Below are 22745 nucleotides of genomic sequence, written 5' to 3' on the forward strand. Positions count from 1 at the left end.
TTGGTGACCACCAGCTTTGTTACAGACATGGCGCCTACAAAGCATATTCTGATGAACACACTCCATCCCCTCCTGGTGTCTCTTTAATTTCTAGTGTCGCAGCGAACTCATGACAGCAGATCTTCCTTTGTCTCTACAAGAGTCTCGTAAATTAAGCTTTGTGTATGACCTCACAAGAAGTAGTCCATGTGAGTTAAATCTGGTGATCATGGCAGCCTCACCAATGAACCGCCAAGGCCTATCCATCTTCCACAATATTGTCTGTTGAGATTTCTCTGAACAGCACATGAGAAATGAAGTGGAGCACCATCGTGATGAAACTATATTTCTTGATGGACAATCTGCGGCACAGCTTCCAAAAACATGTCCAATATGTTTTGTAGGAAGATAAAGTATGCAGGACCAGTTAACTTGAGTGGAAAGAGAAATGGCCCAAGCACATGTCTGTCCGGAATACCTGCCGAAACATTAGTACCAAACCCGTGCTGAAATCCCTGCACATGCACAGCACAAGGGTGGATGTGGCTGTTTTGCAAATTCAGAACTGTTCCTAGTGAACTTATATCTGTCTGTGAACAGAACTTGACATGGAAACAGGGATGTGTCGATCCAGCAGTGTAGGACTCACATGCAGTAGGCAACACATTGTGGAAAATCAGCTGGATCCATACTGTGTGCCCTTTATGAGTGGTATGGTTATAATTGTTGTGCATGCAGAACATCCCAGACGATACTGCGACCAACACCCATTGAACGTGCTCATTGTTGGGTTCTCTTCAACACAATACAGTACATTTCCAAATACAAACTTGCGGTGGTGCCATGGAGCACCTGTCCTGCGCCTCCTCATAGTGAAGGTAACTGTCTCTGAGCCACTGCAGAACTTGGGCAAAAAGTTTGTGTTATGGTGTGCTACGTCACAGAAAATGTCTGTGATACAGGTGACTAGCAACTATTCTGGTACCTCAAGCTTTGCCATACACAAGGAATGTGTCGGTGTATTCCGAAAACATGTACTAAGCTATGTTTACTGTATCAGGGATGTGTAGGCATTGAATAGATCTTGCCACAAGGCAGACGTTAAATGACATCAGGTGACCTGCTGACATAGTACATGTCATCCCCTCTACCCTTTTGCATACCAGGAGAAATCTCTTAAGACTTTGCTCTTTCTCTCAGCAAACGTGGACGCTTTACACATTTGAATTGAAACCATCATAGAACAGAAACGAGATGTATCCGGACGTCGCTTCGTATTCAGAATATTGTGAACTGACTCCCCTCTACAAGCCCTAGAAGTTTGTAATGGGGATTTCTAAATATCCTTTATATTCCGGGGCTTTGGAAGCAGCAGGTAATATGCTGATTGGTCAGTAATCACAAGGTGATTGGAGGTTTTCGTTCTTCGGAATAGGTCGGACTTTGCTTATTTTCCATGAAGTGGAATATAACCAATTCACGACAGAAAAATTAAATATGTCTGCAAAGGCAGGTATTAAGCTATCGGCTTGGTCCTTTAGCATGGTTATGCTAATACCCTCATTGCCTGTCACTTGAGAAGAAAGTCTCATTATTGGTTTTCTTGTTGTACTTATTATTAGATGATGTAGGTGGAAATGTCATGGTTAGTTATGCAGTTAGGAGATTCTTGTGGATGATGTTTCCTTGCCACATGGGGGTTGATTGGTGCAGAGAAAAATTCCTTCAGTTAATTTGACACTACCCGCAGAATAGGTAGTGGAATGTCGTCATTGTCATCCTGCAGTCAGGCCCATGGGACTGTGCACTGCAACCAGATTTCTTCTCTGCTAGCTTATGTCAGCCTCTCTTTGTAACCAGTCAACTTCCATACCAACTTGTCTCAGGTCTTTCATGATTCTGTCACTCCATCTTGGCCTTGGTTCGCCAATTGGTCTCTCTTCATGTGACTTGAAATCCTCTAACTTGGAAGGCCATCATAAACCATTTATTTGGGTGACTTTTTCCTTACCCGACTCAGTGCATTCGTGACATTTCCTCAGTTTTGTAATTATGCCAGATGTGCAGTTGTAACAGAAGTAGACCTTCTGGTTCAAAGATTTTCCTCAAAATCTTTCATTTGAATATGTGTAGATAATTTTGTTTCTTCATTGGCTTAGATGAGGATCTTTTATTATGTAATTGGAGTTTTAATTTGTGTTGAAAGACTACCTGATTTCAGAAGTTAGTTAAGACAGTAGTAACTGCAGTTTCTGACTTTCATCTTCACCTTCACCTTTACCTTGATCTTATATTGTGTAGGACCGATTTGGAGGTGGTGGTTCACAGTATACTTTCTTATTCTTATTACACATTGGCTTCTTTGATTATGTTGTGAAAGAGTTTTCTCTTGGCTCTTCTGAAGATTGATTGAGTTGTTTTGTGTAATTCTTCAAGCTAGGCTTTGCCCTGAATGAAATCTTTTCTTAGCCACATCTCGTGTGCTTCTATCCTTCATACTAATGTATGCATACAGCCTCCAAAACCAGTCGTATTCTCAAATTCTTTTCTGTGATCATCATTCCTTGAGTTTTAGCTGTGTTGTTGTTATCATATGTTTGGTGTACCATCCGTTACTACTACCACCTTTGCATTGAATGCATATTCGATGTGTGATGTGCTTGTTTCTGTTAGTATGTCCATATTCAGAATATCAATTTACTTTATTTCTTAGCTGCAGTCAGTCATATTTTTGGGTTAACTGACAGAAACTTAGTAAATTTAGCCATCATAGCTTTGCTCTTACAGAATCCTGCACCTTGATCATGTCCTTGGCCACATTTACCATAGAAAATAATTACTTTTCAGTATGGATGGTGCCTAAGTCCTCTCATGCCACTTTGTGTAATGCATCCAGGTCCAGTTTGTACCTATTCTCTCTTTCACCTGGCCACCTTCAATCTCCTACGTGTTCATTAACATGGTATTAATTTTGGTCCTTCCTGAGTATTTTGTTTCAGCAGCCCAATGTTTTTTTAACAAACTCCACACAGGGGGCCAGGGCAATATCCCAATTTGAATACGAAGCGAGGACACAAGAAACCCTTTTACTTTACAGTTGATAAAAGATTACAGTAATTATGAACTGTACCTGTACTTCTGGGATTAAAAAGGGTGCAAGGCAGGGCTGTAATATTCCTCCCCACTGTAAGACAGGGATGTAATATTTCTCCCCACTGTTCAGTCTATACATCAGAGAACCAATGACGAAAATCAAAGAAAGGTTCAAGACTGGTTTTAAAATTCTGGATGAAAGGATGTCAGTGCTAAGAATTGTTGACATTTTTATCGTCGGTGAAAGTGAAGAAGTACAAGATTGTGCAATAGAATGAACAGTCTAATCAACTCAGAATAGGGATGGAATTTAAACCAAAGAAAGTCCAAAGTAATGAGGAGTAGTAGAAATGAGAATAATGAGAAGCTTAATATCAGAACTGGGGACCACAAAGTAGGCAAAGTTAAAGAATTGTACTACTTTTGAAACAAAGTAATGTGTGACAGACAAAGCAGGGAGGGCATAAAAAGCAGATTAGTGTAGGCAAAGAGGGTATTCCTGCCAGATACAAGTCTTGCTAGTATCAAAGAAAGACCTTCAATTTTAGGAAGAAATTTATGAGAATGTATATTGGGGCCGCAGCGTTTCTTGGTAGTGTGTGTGAGTGTATTATGACTGGGGGAGGGGGAACTAGAAAAGAAGAGATTTGAAGTGTTTGGGGTGTGATGCTATAGAGGGATGTTGACAAGATAAGAAATGAAGAGGCTCACTACTGATTCAGTGAAGAAAGAAACTTAGGGAAAATGCTGTCAAGAAGAGAAGGGACATGATGATAGGACATGTGATTAGATATCAGGGAATAAATTTCGTGTTACTAGAGATTAAAAAGTGTTTAGAAAGACAGAATTTGGAATACATCCCAATCCTAGAGGAAGAGGTTAGCACAAGATAGGAATTCTTAGGGGACTGATAACTCCAAAAACGCCACGATGCTGTGGAGAAAGTGGAAGGTTTGCATTTCTGGAAGGAGGGTTGGTTTCTATGTGGAAAGTTGTCCTTTGTTCATAGTGAGACTGACTGTAACTAAATTGGGTGTCGAATTTTATACTGCAATACACCCGAAATGTTTTCTTGAAGAAACACATGCCATTTCCTCTAAATGTGTTTAATAACACACATTTGGTCTTTTTTGGGAACTAAGTTCTTGTTGAAGGAATTTTTTAACTATGAGGACCTCCTTATTTGCCAAAAATTACCAAAATGGGTGTTTAACACAAATTTTAGATCCCGTCTCCAGCCATCCCAATTTAGGTTTTCCATGATTTCCCTAAATCGTTTCAGGCAAATGCCGGGATGGTTCCTTTGAAAGGGCATGGCCGATTTCCTTCCCAATCCTTCCCTAATCCGAGCTTGCGCTCCGTCTCTAATGACCACGTTGTTGACAGGACATTAAACATTAACCTAACCTAATCTAATCTAAAAAATTTTAGGTTGTCGTCTTATGGAGTATTAAATCATTCTTGTTAAAAATCTAAACTTGTCTCCTATATCTTTGAGAGATTAGTGGATGTATATTTAATGCTAACCATAACATGGTTTTACAGTTTTATGTATTGATGTAATACGACATGTTACCGAAGCATTTATAGAGTGAGATCCAGGCCATTATTTGATCTATAGCTGATTATTATATTAGGTCACAAAACAGTAAATACCAGAAGTCTTTAGCATCATGAGACCCAAAGCGGAAATTTTATGTTTTACTTAAATTCTTCTTCCCATAGTAGAAAGGGGTGTTTCGGCATGATTTCGTATTCAGTATTCTCTGCAAAGTTTTCGACAAGAAACAGTTTTATCGATATGACATTGAAAGTAGTATATGAAGAGAAAACAGGGCCATTGGGTAACCTGTTGCTGCTTATAAACTCATTCATTTATAAGATACATGGTTGTTCCTTTGTCATTTTGATGATGAATGTTGTACTCATTCTTATATTTTGGCTTATTTATTTGATACTTTTTTTGTAGGTTGTTGCAAAGCTACATAGATAAATTTAAACTTATATACTGTTACATCTTCAGTATGCAGCATTCAGTGTAATAGCCACTGTTAACAACATGGTGTAAAGTTTGGAGGGGATTAATCAGTTTTCATTTTCTTTAAAGAATTACCATACCATAGCTATAGTTTACTTATGAAGTTTGTGACATATTCCGAATAATATAAATGACAAAGAAAGTGCTGTATAAAAATTCCCTATTTGTTTTTTCCAAAACAATTTTGAGCAGTCCAAATTTTTAACGCACCATTGGAACACTGTAACGTGTAATATTAATATTATTATTATAATAGTTGATAGGTAACTTTGGGTAATACATTTTTCAATTCTGCACTTTTAAGTTGCTAAAGCTCTAAAACAGTTTTGAAACCAGCAATTCACACTGTTTTGCTTGGCCTGTGCCCACATGTAATGAAGTAAATTTTCGTGTCAAAAAGTAGAAATGAACCAAAGTTTTTGCAACCAGTTCCTTTACAGTAGTTCCATTTTAAATTGCCACATTTCATGTACTGAAATTGAGTAGTGAGCATATGCAAAGGTGGAATGGTTGGAATGGAAGATATGCAATGACAAGAGGAAGTATGTGATTGGAAACACTACTAGCCAGAATCATTATTCTCTCAATTAAGCAAACTTAAGGAGGCATGTCAATTTTCATGTTAGCCTATATGTGACAACATACTTCTTTGCGATTGTAACATTCATTCTGAAAGAATGACTGAGGAAATACAATGAATATTACCTAAATAAGTGTGAGTGGTAATATTTGAGTGCACTTTTGTAAAGAGAAGGGAGAAGTGCACACAGTGGGGCATGTAGTAAATGGTAGGGAACATTGACAGAAAGTAAACTGGCTTTGCTGCAAAGTATTTTGTCTCTGTGCAGAATCCCTGCTGCATCAACTTTGTAAGTGCGTTCTATACTACTGGATGTCCAAAATATCTATTGTAGCCTAAAACTGTTTGTGGATCTTTTGGCTCAGTCAAAACATCTCAAGTATTCTAGATAGTCCTAGTCTATTTGACCTGTTTAGGCCCACACACAGGCAGGCCTACTTAAAACAATGTGTGAGACTGGTGCTTACGATTGAGTCTTTATACATTATGCAGCTGTAATTTGTTGTGTGTGTTTTTTTTTACCTTCCATGTAGCAAAATGACATTCCGTAACACCAAATAATCATTGTTTAACTACTGCCAGATTTTACAGTTTTGTTCTGCTTGTGTGAGATTGCATTTCATTTTCCATAGATAAAAATGTAGTATTAAAACAGATTCCAATCTCTCATTACTGTTTGTTGTTACTTGATGAGAAAAAATAGTTGTGTCTTATTTTCCGTTTCTTGTAAGGGTTTTGTTTGTTAATTGAAATTTGTAGCATATATTTACAATAAAACACATTATTTTTGGTGTTACAGGATAAATTAGCGCTTGCATTTCATAATTTAAAAATACTTCCCAATGTCTCTTTTCAGGGAAGGGGTCCTGGACGGCCACGGAAGGATGTGAGTTCTGCGCGATCATCTTTGTCTTACCGTGGTGCTAGCTCAGGACGAGGATCAGGTCGTGGTCCAGTTACAGGGACAGACACGTCAAATAACTTGGTGATGGTACAGCAAATCAGACACATAACTGCACCACCACCAAATTCACCATCTGCCTCACTTGTTCCTCTCATCAAGCCTTTAATCCTTCCAAATGATAAGAATTCCTCTGTACACATTGGACAAGGGCTAACTTTTCCACACAAAAAGGTAAGCTACAACAAGTTTTTGATTATTCAATTTAGATTAGCCTCTGTGCATTGTTCCCTAATTCCCAAACATATTAAGACTAGACTGGCATGAAGAAAATCATGCGTGTTATGTATAGAGCATTTTAGTTATGGCTTTTTAATTTTACACCCCATGTTTAAAACCCAGTTATTGTATTTTATTTTTATTGTTTTCCTTTATCTACCCACGTTCGTAGAATTTTACTATGTGAATGTTTCTTAGGGGATACAAGAGCATTATACTAACTGTAAAATTACAAGAAGTGTCACACATACAGTAACAGGTATGTGTATGATATATTGAAAGATTACAAACTTTTTAAATTCTCATGTTCTGATATTTCATTCTCATATCAACTCTTATATTCTTATGTTTCATTGATATGTTTATTCTTTAGGAAGATTTGGTGCATTCCATTGGATGATACCAATCATAGAAACATTCGAAACACAGATATTCCAAACACCACGAGCATCACACGAAGGCAGGTTTGCCATAGTAACATGCCTTCATATGAATCACACTCACGAAAGAAAAGTCCTAACATTGGTGAAGATTTCGCATGTTGGCAGTAGTTTTGCAGCAAAGTACGCATAATGAATCATTTTCCAAAACCTGGCACTCGCCCACAATATCTCCTAATTTTCTCATTAATTACTTTTTTTTAATTCATTCATCTGACATACTATTATAGTCCAGTCCACAAACAGTGGTGGTTCATGCATGTCAGTGCAGCTTGCATTGTTAACAGTTTCAAGCAACAGTTGTGTTACACTCATGTGCGTGCTTTCCACATGAAGAAAATGTGTATCTTGCAACTTGTTTATGTAGACTTCATCACTTACAGTATCCATCAGCACTGACAACTCACAACAGATGGAATACAAATTCACCAAACAACTCGCTACAGTCACTTACAATGCCCGCATCAACTACAGCATTCACAACAGAGTGCTCAAAACACTACTGATCACTCATTGGGGGTCAGATACGTGTGATTTAGGTGCACAGAAAAAGCTTAAAATCGCCCACCATCATTTGTGACTCCAATTATAGTTTACAAATAAGGACAATGTTATATCAATATACTGTGGAAAACATTCATCAGACATAGGTATATAAATGAAAAACAATAGCATAAGTAATAATCAAGTTTTGAACATGGGGCACAAAATAAAGAAGATCCAACACTAATCTCTGCACCATAATTTCGTCTGAAGATATTGCCCATTAAAAGGCACATGAAGTACCGGGAAAATACCTCTAAAGCTTTGACCCTTCTTCCACTGAGCGAAGTTTCTGGGAACTTGGATTATCCCAATTGCTGTGTTCTTCTCGTGAGCTGTACAAAATGTGTACGTTTTGAGTACAAATAACTCGAAAGGTGACATATTTCAACTTCGAAGTAGTCATTGTTTTCATGCTCCACTGTCAGCCCGGAGAATGTGTGCTCTGATTTTCACTACAAGAAGATCTTCATTTTTGCACACAATTAATGTAGCAGTGGTAAACGAATGAGTGCTAAAGCCAGAATATGAGAGAACAAATCTTTAGACATTGACTTTCTGCATAGGTTAATCATTGATTTTTTCTCTTCGTCGCTTTCAGGAAATTACGGTTTGTGAACATGTCCCCCCCCCCCCCCCCCACACACACACACATTGAGATTTAACAGGCCCCGCCGTCCCACCCATGTGGTACGTTGCTCGCCCCCCCCCCCCCCCCACCCAACAGCCACACGGCTCCCCCCCCCCCCCCACACAGCCACACTGCCCCCCCCCACACACACACACAGCCACACTGCCCCCCCCCCACACAGCCACACTGCCCCCCCCCACACACACAGCTGCACTGCCCCCCCCACACACACAGCCACACTGCTCCCCCCCCCACACACACAGCCACACTGCTCCCCCCCCACACACACACACAGCCACACTGCTCCCCCCCCCCCCACACACACAGCCACACTGCTCCCCCCCCCACACACACACAGCCACACTGCTCCCCCCCCACACACACACAGCCACACTGCTCCCCCCCCCACACACACACAGCCACACTCCTCCCCCCCCCCCCACACACACAGCCACACTCCTCCCGCCCCACACACACACACAGCCACACTGCTCTCCCCAGTCGCCGTGCTTGCGCCCCCCCCCTCAAGCCGCCGTGCTTGCGCCCCCCCCCCAGCCGCCGTGCTCGCGCCCCCCCCCCAGCCGCCGTGCTCGCGCCCCCCCCCCCAGCCGCCGTGCTCGCGCCCCCCCCCCCAGCCGCCGTGCTCGCGCCCCCCCCCCAGCCGCCGTGCTCGCGCCCCCACCCCAGCCGCCGTGCTCGCGCCCCCCCCACCCCAGCCGCCGTGCTCGCGCCCCCCCACCCCCCAGCAGCCGTGCTCGCGCCCCCCCACCGCCCCAGCCGCCGTGCTCGCGCCCCCCCACCGCCCCAGCCGCCGTGCTCGCGCCCCCCCACCCCCCCCCCCAGCCGCCGTGCTCGCGCCCCCCCACCCCCCCCAGCCGCCGTGCTCGCGCCCCCCCACCCCCCCCAGCCGCCGTGCTCGCGCCCCCCCACCCCCCCCAGCCGCCGTGCTCCCGGTCTCCCCCCCCCTGCCAGCCGCCGTGCTCCCGGTCTCCTCCCCCCTGCCAGCCGCCGTGCTCCCGGTCTCCTCCCCCCTGCCAGCCACCGTGCTCGCGCTCCCCCCCCTGCCGCCGTGCTCGCGCCTTCCCCCTCCGCCGCGCTCGCGCCTCCCCCCTCCGCCGCGCTCGCGCCCCCCCCCCCCCGCCAGACGCCGTACTCGCGTTCCCCCCCCCCCCCGCCAGCCGCCGTGCTCGCGCTCCCCCCCCCCCCAGCCGCCGTGCTCGCGCTCACACCCCACACCCCCCAGCCGCCATGCTCTGCTCCCCCCCAGCCACACTACTCCCCCCCCCCCCCAGCCACACTACTCCCCCCCCAGCCACACTACCCCCCCAGCCACACTACCCCCCCCAGCCACACTACTCCCCCAGCCACACTACTCCCCCCAGGCGCCATGCTCGCTCCCCCCCCCAACCACACTACTCCCCCCCCCCCCCAGCTTCACTGCTCCCCCCCCCAGCTTCACTGCTCCCCGCCCCAGCTGCAGTGCTCCCCGCCCCAGCTGCAGTGCTCCCCGCCCCAGCTGCAGTGCTCCCCGCCCCAGCTGCACTGCTCCCCGCCCCAGCTGCACTGCTCCCCGCCCCATCTGCACTGCTCCCCGCCCCATCTGCACTGCTCCCCGCCCCCCCAGCTGCACTGCTCCCCGCCCCCCCAGCTGCACTGCTCCCCCCCCAGCTGCACTGCTCCCCTCCCCCCAGCTGCACTGCTCCCCTCCCCCCAGCTGCACTGCTCCCCTCCCCCCAGCTGCACTGCGCCCCCCCCCCCAGCTGCACTGCGCCCCCCCCCCCCAGCTGCACTGCTCCCCACCCAGCTGCACTGCTCCCCACCCAGCTGCACTGCTCCCCCCCCAGCTGCACTGCTCCCCCCCAGCTGCACTGCTCCCCACCCCCAGCTGCACTGCTCACCCCCCCCCCCCCCAGTTGCACTGCTCCCCCCCCCCCCCCAGTTGCACTGCTCCCCCCCCCCAGCTGCACTGCTCCCCCCCAGCTGCACTGCTGCCCCCCCTGCTGCACTGCTGCCCCCCCAGCTGCACTGCTCCCCCCCCCAGCTACACTGCCCCCCCCCCCCAGCTACACTGCCCCCCCCCCCAGCTACACTGCTCTCCCCCCCCCAGCTACACTGCTCCCCCCCAGCTACACTGCTCCCCCCCCAGCTACACTGCTCCCCCCCCAGCTACACTGCTCCCCCCAGCTACACTGTCCCCCCCCCCAGCTACACTGCCACCCCCAGCTACACTGCCCCCCCCAGCTACACTACACTGCCCCCCCAGCTACACTGCTCCCCCCCCAGCTACACTGCTCCCCCCCCAGCTACACTGCTGCCCCCCCCCAGCTACACTGCTCCCCCCCCAGCTACACTGCTCCCCCCCAGCCACACTGCTCCCCCCCCCCCCCCAGCTACACTCCTCCCCCCCAGCCACACTGCTCCCCCCAGCCACACAGCCCTTCCCCTCAGTCACTCTGAGCCCGCCCATCAACTGCCGCCCTCCCCTCCCCCCGCCCCACAGTTCACACTGACGCCTTCCCCTCTCCCCGCCCCACGGTTCACACTGCCGCCCTCCCCTCTCCCACGCCCCACGGTTCACACTGCCGCCCTCCCCTTCCCCCACCCTACAGTTCACTCTGCCACCCTCCCCTGCCCCCAATCCCACAGTTCATGCTGACCCCTCCCTCCCACAGCGCATAGTACTCCCCCCCCTCAGTCCCACTGCCCCCTCCCCGCTACACAGTGCCCTCTTGCCCTACTGCCTGCCTTCCCTCCATGGTCACACTGCAACCCTCATCCTGCCGCCACTGCCTTGGTCCCCTGCCATCCACCTGCGACCTGTCTTACTGCTTATACAAACTTTGGTCCCACTGACATCCCTACCTCCACCCTCCTACCCAGCTACACCTGCCCCTCCCGTCAGTTACCCTTGGCTGCTATTCCCAGCTACACTAGCCCCCATACTCAGTCATCCCCCATACCCACTGTCCAACCTCCCCCCCCCTCAACAGCTGCTTCCCCACCTCCTGCCCAACTCCCTCAACCGGATGCAGCTACTCCCCCCCCTTCCTGCTTAACTCCGCACACCACCCACCTGCTTCCTCCCTCTTGCTCAACTGCCAACCCCACCCAGCAGCTTTTCCCCCCACCTGCCCAACTCCCCCACCCCACCCAGATGCTTTTCCCCCTCCTGCTCAAATCCCCCATCCTACCCAGCTGCTTTCTCAACTCCCCCGGCACTCTCCCTCCCCCACCGGCACTCTCCCTCCCCCGCCGGCAGACCCTCCTGACCAATTGTTCTTATCACCCACCTAGCACGTGAGGACCTCAACACCTGCCTGCCAGGAGTTCCCCCAGCTCACCCACATTCCATCAACACTCCCTTGCCCTGAATTTGATTCCCAACCACCCTCCCACGAAGACCCATACCCCAACTTTCCCCATCCTGACTTTCACACAGCCTGACTTCCTCTCCCTGGCTTGCCACTGCCCTGTTTTACTGCCACGCTGGCTTGCCATTGCCCAGTTGTGCTACCAGCCCGGCCTGTCTTGCTGCCCCGGACTCTCCCTGTGCCCCGGACTGTCCCAGGCTTACCCCCACTCCATCTCAATCCGCACCGCCCCGTATTACCCCACTGCCCCGTCTTACCCAAGCTAACTGCCTTCCCCCCCTGCCTGTGCCCAGCCAACTGCCCCCACCGCAGCTTACCAATCTCCCCCTCTCCCAGCTAACCTATCTGTCCCCCCGCCTCAGCTTACTGCTTCCCCGCCTCAGCTTACCGCTTCCCCGCCTCAGCTTACCGCTTCCCCGCCTCAGCTTACCGCTTCCCCGCCTCAGCTTACCGCTTCCCCGCCTCAGCTTACCGCTTCCCCGCCTCAGCTTACCGCTTCCCCGCCTCAGCTTACCGCTTCCCCGCCTCAGCTTACCGCTTCCCCGCCTCAGCTTACCGCTTCCCCGCCTCAGCTTACCGCTTCCCCGCCTCAGCTTACCACCCCTCCCCCCCTGCCCCAACTTCCTCCACTCGGGTTTTCCTCCTTCCCAGGGTTTCCCACTACCCGGCTTTCCTCTCTGCCGACCCAGCTGACTCCCACCCAATTCGGCTTTTCCCCCCGGCCCGGCTCAGCTCCCCTCGGCCCGGCTCAGCTCCCCTCGGCCCGGCTCAGCTCCCCCTTCTACACAGCTCCTACCCTCCCCCCTGCGACGACCAAGCCCATCCCCCGTCCCAGCTCGCTTCTTAACCCTGCTGCTACCCTGCCCCAATGTTCCCACTCTCCTGACCTGACTCACCCACGCAACCCCGCCATGACTCACCCACGCAACCCCGCCATGACTCACCCACCATGACTTACCCCCCAACCACTCCTTCACACTCCATCTTTCTTCCCTCCCCCTCTTTATGACACCCCCTTCTTAATTACATCCTCTTGTTTCTTTCCTCACCTCTAGCCTCCCTGCCCTCCCTTCGTTCCCTCCTCCTCTTCATTCCCTCCTCTTTCTACCCAGACTTTCTTGCCTCATCTCACCTCTCTTGCACCCCTGCTCTCACCCTCGTGCCACGGCCCTGCTCTCTCCTCCTTTCTTCTGCCCTGCTCTCTCCTCCTTTCTTCTGCCCTGCTCTCTCCTCCTTTCTTCTGCCCTGCTCTCTCCTCCTTTCTTCTGCCCTGCTCTCTCCTCCTTTCTTCTGCCCTGCTCTCTCCTCCTTTCTTCTGCCCTGCTCTCTCCTCCTTTCTTCTGCCCTGCTCTCTCCTCCTTTCTTCTGCCCTGCTCCCAACCCCCTTCCCACTGCCATGCTCCCACCCCCCTGTCCTCCTTTTGCCCCCACCACTCCCAGTCTTCATTTTCCTTCCTCATCCCTATTTTCTTCTGTCCCTTTTGCTAAATTTTTCTTGTCTTTCTTTCCTTTGTCCTCCCTCTGTCTTCACTTCCCTTCTCCTCTCTTTTCTGCACTTCTCCTCTCTTTCTGCACTTCTCCTCTCTTTTCTGCACTTCTCCTCTCTTTTCTGCACTTCTCCTCTCTTTCTGCACTTCTCCTCTCTTTTCTGCACTCCTCCTCTCTTTTCTGCACTCCTTCACCCCACCCCCACCCTCACCCCCACCCCCTGCCTCCCTCTGTCCGTCTTTCCTCCTACTTCTTACTGCCCTCTTCCATTCATCTCTCCTCCTCCTCCTTTTTCCCCCTCCTTCCTCTTATTTCTTTCCCCTCCTTCCTCTTATTTCTTTCCCCTCCTTCCTCTTATTTCTTTCCCCTCCTTCCTCTTATTTCTTTCCCCTCCTTCCTCTTATTTCTTTCCCCTCCTTTCTCTTATTTCTTTCCCCTCCTTCCTCTTATTTCTTTCCCCTCCTTTCTCTTATTTCTTTCCCCTCCTTTCTCTTATTTCTTTCCCCTCCTTTCTCTTATTTCTTTCCCCTCCTTTCTCTTATTTCTTTCCCCTCCTTTCTCTTCATTCTTTCTCCTCCTGTCTCTTCATTCTATCTCCGCCTTCCTCTTCGCTCTTGGCCCTCCTTCCTCTTTGCTCTTGGCCCTCCTTCCTCTTCGCTCTTGGCCCTCCTTCCTCTTCGCTCTTGGCCCTCCTTCCTCTTCGCTCTTGGCCCTCCTTCCTCTTCGCTCTTGGCCCTCCTTCCTCTTCGCTCTTGGCCCTCCTTCCTCTTCGCTCTTGGCCCTCCCTCCTCTTCGCTCTTGGGCCTCCCTCCTCTTCGCTCTTGGCCCTCCCTCCTCTTCGCTCTTGGCCCTCCCTCCTCTTCGCTCTTGGCCCTCCCTCCTCTTCGCTCTTGGCCCTCCCTCCTCTTCGCTCTTGGCCCTCCCTCCTCTTCGCTCTTGGCCCTCCCTCCTCTTCGCTCTTGGCCCTCCCTCCTCTTCGCTCTTGGCCCTCCCTCCTCTTCGCTCTTGGGCCTCCCTCCTCTTCGCTCTTGGCCCTCCTTTCCCTCCTTGCTCTTCCTTCCTTTTCCCCCTTCCCCGTCGTGCCTTTCCCCCCTTCCCAGTCATGCCTTTCCCCCCTTCCCCGTCGTGCGTTCTCCATCTTCCCCTCTTGCTGTCGCCCCACCTCTGTTTCCCCTACCCACACTTGTTTTTACTCAAATATTTCATGTAAGGAACAACCCTGTTTTCATGTAAGGAACAACCCTGTCTTCTGTGCAGCACATTTTCAGGAAAATCGTAAGTACAGTTGAGTAGCAAACTTGTGGTATATTCGCTTTTCTCTTATATAAGGTCTTATGAGGAAAATTTAGAAAATGTTGTTTGGTCTGTGTGATATGTTCACTCATGAAGAATTTATTATTGTGAACAAATGGTTTAATTTGCAGGCAACAGCTCAACCATCTGGAGGTTCCCAGCTTGTTTCTCTTGCTTCCAAAGCTGGAGGACATTTAACAAGTGGAGGCCAGCAGAGAGTTATAGTTACGAACAACACAGCTGTACCTCTGCATGAGCTAAGTTTACCTACGGTTGTGCACACATCTGATAGAACCATAGTGCAAAATTCTGGTGTTAGTGATTCAGTTGTTACAAGCAACAATATGGTTGTAGTCAACAGGAGTCCACCTACACAAGGTAAAGTTTTACAGAACATCGATGTAGAATTAATACTGTAAAGTGTAAAGTAAAATTTCTTTCCAGTTATCCGTGAAATTCATGGCTGGTAGCAACAGTAGTTTACTGTGATTCATATTGTGCATGCCAGTGACTACTTGTAATTTCAGTTGTTATTAACATCCCTTGTAATATGTAAATTATGTTTGGACATATTGTGTTGGAATTATGCCATAGAATATTTGCACACTTCATATCCTGAGTTGACTCTGATTTCTACCAAGGCATCATAAAACTGCTGTTGCACAGCAGATCCAGTTTCTGGGTGTACATATAAATTTTTAAGATTTCTGTCAGGGTTTATCATTAAAATATTGTTGCAGAGCAGATCCATTTCCCAGGTGTGCATATACATTTTTAAAATTATTGCTTGGTGCAGTCAGCAGAGAACCAGGTCCAGGTCATACATATTCTTACTGGAAACATGAGGGAAACACACAGTCCTAAATAACCAAGTTTTATTATATAGAACAAGTATATTAGTAAACAGGGAGTAACCACCCAACTGGAATAAATTTGACAACTGACTGCTTAGAGGCCTGAGTATGCACATACAAAGATACTTTCCTGGCAGATACCAGTGGTATTAAGCAGCATGCACTTGTTGTGCCAGGCGACAGCAGCCCTGGTGTCCGCCCCATTGTGCAGCACATCATTCGAATGCGGCACACGCTATGCTTGCCTTAGTGGCCCAACTTTATGATCACGGTGGGTGTGGTAACTAGCAATGCTGCAACAGCCAACACGTCTGGGGTGTTCATGAGGGCAGCAAGAGATGCGAGGAGTTCCCCGTCCACTGGGACTGATGCATACAGTCGAAAGTGATTGGGAGGAGTGCACTCCGATTGTCGTAGGCTCGCAGCGGGCAGGAAGCCACCTTGATGTCAGGGTCCGTGATGAAGGGCCCCAGCTCTGGGAACAACAGCAGCAAATTGGTGAGGAGAAATGTTGGAAACCCTGCTGATGGTGTTGCAGGCTCAGCACAGGAGGAGGGGCTGGCACTGGCTGCAGGAAGCAGCAATGGAGAACAGGAAACTGGCAGTGGTAGATGAATATGCAGCAGCTGGCCCTAGGCCTGTAGAGGCAGCTCAGTGCTCATCCTGAGATGCAACTGGTTCCAGTGGCATGCCACAAGCTGATCGTTACTGCCCACTGTGAAGACACAAAAGCCGCACTGGCTATGGAAAATGTCTGTGATTCAGGAGGGGGGGGGGGGGGGGGGGAATGTCTGAAACCTCTGGCCCAATTGGACACACCAGAGGCTAACTTTGATAAAACCCGTGATGCTAGGGGACACAGTATCAGCAGCATCCATGGTTGGCAGCCTTGCATGAGCTTGGTGGGATTCTTGGCCCCAATCTGGCTTCATTCTGTACAACCTTCAGAAAAATATGAGCTGCCCCAGTGGGAAAATCTGCCACGTACTTGCGCATGTGTCTCAAACATCCCGATGAGATGTTCCATCTCGTTCCAAATGTGAATGGAAAGGAGGAGCCGTGACATGACTAATGCCATTGTGGTTATAAATGTCCTTGGAAGATTGAGCCATGAACTGAGGACTATTGTGCAAAACCAAGCAAGTTTTCGGTGGAGGATATCTTTGACAGGGCCTTGAAATTCGCATCTGCTGTTGCAGCCAGACAACAAATGAGATAAGGAAAATGAAAAAAATGGTCAGTTGCCAACAACCAAAAGTTCTTTAGAAGTACAAGCATAATCAATATGGACACACTCCCAAGGCTATGTAGGAGCCGGCCATGGTGAAAAAACCGTGCACGGTGCTGACTGGTTGTCCCGGAACATATGGCAGGCCACAACAAAGTGTTCCACATCACAGATTCATGCGAGAGGACACCCAGTGACCGTTATGTAATAAACAGAGGATCTCACGCCACAGAGCCGCTGGAATCACAACACAGAAAGAAAATTTGTCTCTTGACAAGAGAACAATGCCATCCAAGAGGGAGAAATGATGGTGCAATGCGTAATTATTCTGAAGGGGGTCCAACACCTGGCCTGTTGACGTTTTGGACACCTCTGTTGTACCATGCACACGACCTGCCAGAGCATCAGATATACTGCCATAGCAGAGGCAATACGGAAAAACCATCTAGCATGTGTGCCTCCAGTTGAAAACAAAGCAGCTCCACTTGTTCGAACAAGGGGTCTGGGCCCTGGTATAGAGTATAGCAAGGGCTTTGTTTTCCACCTGAGAATAATGTCGTTCAGTTGAGTCAAGTGTTTTTGGTGCAAAGGCAGTAGGCTGTTCAGAACCATTGGAATGTTGATGGGCCATGACCCCTCCCCTCAGAGACATTATTCCAAGCCTCATTCCAGGCCTCTGTCGACTTGCGGTGCGGGAAACTTCAAATTACTGTTCAGTATTCGAAACTACTTCCAGTATAGAGTGCTCAAACTGAAGGACACAGTGGTGCACTTCCTTATCAGGGGCCGAACGAATGATAGCATCTTGGACCGTGATGTCCCCATATGATTCCTGAGCTGCTGTGACAAAGCGACATTTTCGACTAAAATCATGAAGCTCAGCCACCCAGCTTTGATACAATTGCTGCAGCTGTTTGCAACATTTGTAGAATTAGACACGTGCATGACCACTTGTGTAGTACACTTTTGGTGATAGGACGACAGCAAACGACACACATCGTCAATAGGAAAGCAATACTGGTTCCTGCAGAGGAGCTAACCTTGTGTGTGTCATCAAAGGTGTGGGCAACTGCCAGATTCAACATAGCCAACAAAGTTCCAAAATGGTAGTAGAGCATAACAGCAGTAAATCGTCGGGATCCGTAACACACAAAAATCCTACTCTTACTCATTGGCACTTATGTTCTTTCTGTGCAATGAGCTACCTTAATTTAAGTATTAACTGTGTTTTTCTTACTTGTCACTTCTTCTTCCGTGTGTTTTTGCTTTTAGGAAGCTTTAATTGTCGAGTGCTAGTAATAGTGTTCCATAGATTTCGTGTTTGTTTTGAATACAATCAGAGAGAGTCCCTTTAGTCAGCCATAGTGCCAGTAGTGCTAGTGTTTGTTTTCAATGCAGTCCAGCGACAGGTAGTGCTATTTTCATTGTTTTCTACAAGAAGTGGCTAGCAACCACAGTTTAGTCAACAATCAGCCGCCTTCAGTCAATTAGCAGTCTAGTTAAAAGTTGATTAACTCTCTACAGTAAATTGATTTCTTAGGATGGATAGGATGTGTGACTGCTGTGTACGGATGCAGGAGGAGCTGGCTACTGTTCGCGAACAGCTGAACGTGTTGATGGCCGCGGTCAGCCGTCTTCAGGCTGCTGCCTCGGAGTGTAGCGGCAGTGGGGAGTCTGGTGCGTCGCATGGTACACCCCAGGTGTTACATGCTTCACTCACTGTCCCTGCTGTTGAGACATTTTCGCGGGTACCGGGCACGGTTGGGCCACCCTCTCCCCAAGGGGAGTGGCGGGTTCAGCGGCGTTCGCGGCGCACGAGGCGGAGGGTAAACGTGGAGGCCGGCCGTGTGGCGTCGCCCGCTCTGCCTGTGAGTGGACATGTGGCCGCTCCTTCAGCAAGGTCCGAGCAGGCACATGGGGGGAGGGGTTTATTAGTTATTGGGAGCTCCAACGTTAGGCGGGTGATGGAACCCCTTAAGGAAATAGCGGAAAGGTCGGGGAAGAAGGCCAGTGTTCACTCTGTCTGCTTGCTGGGGGGTCTCACCTGAGATGTGGAGGCGGCCCTGCCAGCAGCGATAGAGAGCACTGGGTGCACCCGACTGCAAATTGTTGCTCATGTCGGCACCAATGACTCCTGCCGTCTGGGCTCAGAAGTCATCCTCAGTTCGTACAGGCGGTTGGCAGAATTGGTGAAGGCGGAAAGCCTCGCTCGCGGGGTGGAATCAGAGCTAACTATTTGTAGCATCGTTCCCAGAACCGATCACGGTCCTCTGGTTTGGAGCCAAGTGGAAGGCTTAAACCAGAGGCTCAGACGATTCTGCGGAGATCTGGGGTCCAAATTTCTCGACCTCCGCTATCGGGTGGAGAAATGTAGGGTCCCCCTGAATAGGTCAGGCGTGCACTACACGCTGGAAGCGGCTACAAGGGTAGCAGAGTACGTGTGGAGTGCACATGTGGGTTTTTTTAGGTTAGAGAATTCCCTCCCTAGGCCTGACAAGATGCCTCCTGAGAAGCGGCAAGGTAGGAGTAGGCAAAATGAAACAGGGAATAACAATATTAATGTGCTAATAGTTAACTGCAGGAGCGTCTATAGAAAGGTCCCAGAACTGCTCTCATTAAAAAATGGTCACAATGCCCATATAGTACTAGGGACAGAAAGTTGGCTGAAACCAGATGTAAACAGTAATGAAATCCTAAACTCAGATTGGAATGTATACCACAGAGACAGGCTGGACAGTGAAGTGGGAGGCGTGTTTATAGCGATAAGAAGTGCAATAGTATCAAAGGAAATTGACGGAGATCCGAAATGTGAAATAATTTGGGTGCAGGTCACGGTTAAAGCAGGCTCAGACATGGTAATTGGACACAGTAATTGGATGTCTCTATAGGCCCCCTGGCTCAGCAGTTGTTGTGGCTGACCACCTGAAGGATAATTTGGAAAATATTTCGAGTAGATTTCCCCACCATGTTATAGTTCTGGGTGGAGATTTTAATTTGCCAGATATAGACTGGGAGTCTCAAACGTTCACAACGGGTGGCAGGGACAAAGAATCCAGTGAAATTTTTTGAAGTGCTTTATCTGAAAACTACCTTGAGCAGTTAAATAGAAAACCGACTCGTGGCGATAACATATTAGACCTTCTGATGACACAGACCCAGACTATTTGAAACAGTTAACGCAGAACAGGGAATCAGCGATCATAAGGCGATTACTGCATCGATGATTTCAGCCGTAAATAGAAATATTAAAAAAGGTAGGAAGATTCTTCTGTTTAGCAAAAGTGACAAAAAGCAGATTACAGAGTACCTGACGGCTCAACACAAAAGTTTTGTCTCAAGTACAGATAGTGTTGAGGATCAGTGGACAAAGTTCAAAACCATCGTACAATACGCGTTAGATGAGTATGTGCCAAGCAAGATCGTAAGAGATGGAAAAGAGCCACCGTGGTACAACAACCGAGTTAGAAAACTGCTGCGGAAGCAAAGGGAACTTCACAGCAAACATAAACATAGTCAAAGCCTTGCAGACAAACAAAAATTACGGTATGCGAAATGTAGTGTGAGGAGGGCTATGCGAGAGGCGTTCAATGAATTCGAAAGTAAAGTTCTATGTACTGACTTGGCAGAAAATACTAAGAAATTTTGGTCTTATGTCAAAGCGGTAGGTGGATCAAAACAAAATGTCCAGACGCTCTGTGGCCAAAATGGTACTGAAACAGGGGATGACAGACTAAAGGCCAAAATACTAAATGTCTTTTTCCAAAGCTGTTTCACAGAGGAAGACTGCACTGTTGTTCCTTCTCTAGATTGTCGCACAGATGACAAAATGGTAGATATCGAAATACACAACAGAGGGATTGAGAAACAATTAAAATCGCTCAAAAGAGGAAAGGCTGCTGGACCTAATGGGATACCAGTTCGATTTTACACGGAGTATGCGAAGGAACTTGCCCCCTTTCTTGCAGCGGTGTACCGTAGGTCTCTAGAAGAGCGTAGCGTTCCAAAGGATTGGGAAAGGGCACAGGTCATCCCCGTTTTCAAGAAGAGACGTTGAACAGATGTGCAGAACTGTAGACCTATATCTCTAACGTCGATCAGTTGTAGAATTTTGGAACACGTATTATGTTCTCGTATAATGACTTTTCTGGAGACTAGAAATCTACTCTGTAGGAATCAGCATGGGTTTCGAAAAAGACGGTCGTGTGAAAGCCAGCTCGCGCTGTTCGTCCACGAGACTCAGAGAGTCATAGACACGGGTTCGCAGGTAGATGCCGTGTTTCTTGACTTCCGCAAGGCGTTCGATACAGTTCCCCACAGTTGTTCAATGAACAAAGTAAGAGCATATGGACTATCTGACCAATTGTGTGATTGGATTGAAGAGTTCCTTGATAACAGAACGCAGCATGTCATTCTCAATGGAGAGAAGTCTTCCGAAGTAAGAGTGATTTCAGGTGTGCCGCAGGGGAGTGTCATAGGACCGTTGCTATTCACAATATACATAAATGACCTTGTTAATGACATTGGAAGTTCACTGGGGCTTTTTGCAGATGATGCTGTGGTGTATCGAGAGGTTGTAACAATGGAAAATTGTTCTGAAATGCAGGAGGATCTGCAGCGAATTGACGCATGGTGCAGGGAATGGCAATTCAGTCTCAATGTAGACAAGTGTAATGTGCTGCGAATACATAGAAAGATAGATCCCTTATCATTTAGCTACAAAATAGCAGGTCAGCAACTGGAAGCAGTAAATGCCATAAATTATCTGGGAGTACGCATTAGGAGTGATTTAAAATGGAATAATCATATAAAGTTGATCGTCGGTAAAGCAGATGCCAGACTGAGATTCATTGGAAGAATCCTAAGGAAATGCAATCCGAAAACAAAGGAAGTAGGTTACAGTACACTTGTTCGCCCACTGCTTGAATACTGCTCAGCAGTGTGGGATCCGTACCAGATAGGGTTGATAGAAGAGATAGAGAAGATCCAACGGAGAGCAGCACGCTTCGTTACAGGATCATTTAGTAATCGCGAAAGCGTTACGAAGATGATAGATAAACTCCAGTGGAAGGCTCTGCAGGAGAGACTCTCAGTAGCTCAGTACGGGCTTTTGTTGAAGTTTCGAGAACATACCTTCACCGAAGAGTCAAGCAGTATATTGCTCCCTCCTACGTATATCTCGCGAAGAGACCATGAGGATAAAATCAGAGAGACTAGGGCCCACACAGAAGCATACCAACAATCCTTCTTTCCACGAACAATACGAGACTGGAATAGAAGGGAGAACCGATAGAGGTACTCAGGGTACCCTCCGCCACACACCGTCAGGTGGCTTGCGGAGTATGGATGTAGATGTAGATGTAGAAGGAAACATGGTCTTAAATAACTAAGTTCTATTGGGACAGATAAGTGACAACAAGAATGTGGGTACACAGAGAGTAATCACACGACTGGAATTTGTGCCAACTGAGAACTTGGAGGCTCGAGTATGCAAGATACAGTTCCCAATGAGTGCCACTGGAACAATACTTTTTACAAGTTTTGGGCCAGTGGTGACTGCTGTCGACGATCGGGCCGCCCTTGCCGATTGCCTTGCTCATTGTGTGGCATGTCTTTCAAATGCTGACATGCCCAACACTTTCCATAGTGGCTAAACTTAAAACTGCAGTAGCTGTACCAACCAGCAGGTAACTACAGTACCATGTGTCCAGATCAGTACCTGGGGCATGAAAAGAGTGCAGGTGTTGCAGAATGCTGGGCGCCATTCAGAGTACATTTCCACACTGAGTCGAGGAGTAATCAAGAAATGTAAACAGCACAGTGTGACAGGACTCAGTACGTCATTTGCAAGCCTTTCAGTATTCAGCCATGGCATGTAACATCCATGCTTGGCTGCTCTACAGTGTCCTATCTGACAGAAGTTGCGAAGGCAAAGGAAATGCATTGTAATTTAGACACCACAGTGGGGCTTGTCCACTGATACCTCTGGATGATGAGGACAGATAGTGGCATCAGCATCTATGATGGTGT

General features: G+C 48.2%; 1 protein-coding gene across 2 annotated transcripts in view; it reads left to right on the forward strand.

Annotated features, from left to right (window-relative positions):
* Positions 1 to 22745, forward strand: part of LOC124595168 — a 236997-nt gene that overhangs the window by 127807 nt on the left and 86445 nt on the right. For both annotated transcript variants that reach the window (XM_047133780.1, XM_047133781.1), the window contains exons 6-7: positions 6547 to 6825; positions 14768 to 15014. In XM_047133780.1, the coding sequence (XP_046989736.1) occupies positions 6547 to 6825; positions 14768 to 15014 (526 nt within the window). The remainder of the gene's footprint in view (positions 1 to 6546; positions 6826 to 14767; positions 15015 to 22745) is intronic.

Source organism: Schistocerca americana, chromosome 2 (assembly GCF_021461395.2).
Source record: "Schistocerca americana isolate TAMUIC-IGC-003095 chromosome 2, iqSchAmer2.1, whole genome shotgun sequence".
NCBI classification, from domain to species: domain Eukaryota; kingdom Metazoa; phylum Arthropoda; class Insecta; order Orthoptera; family Acrididae; genus Schistocerca; species Schistocerca americana.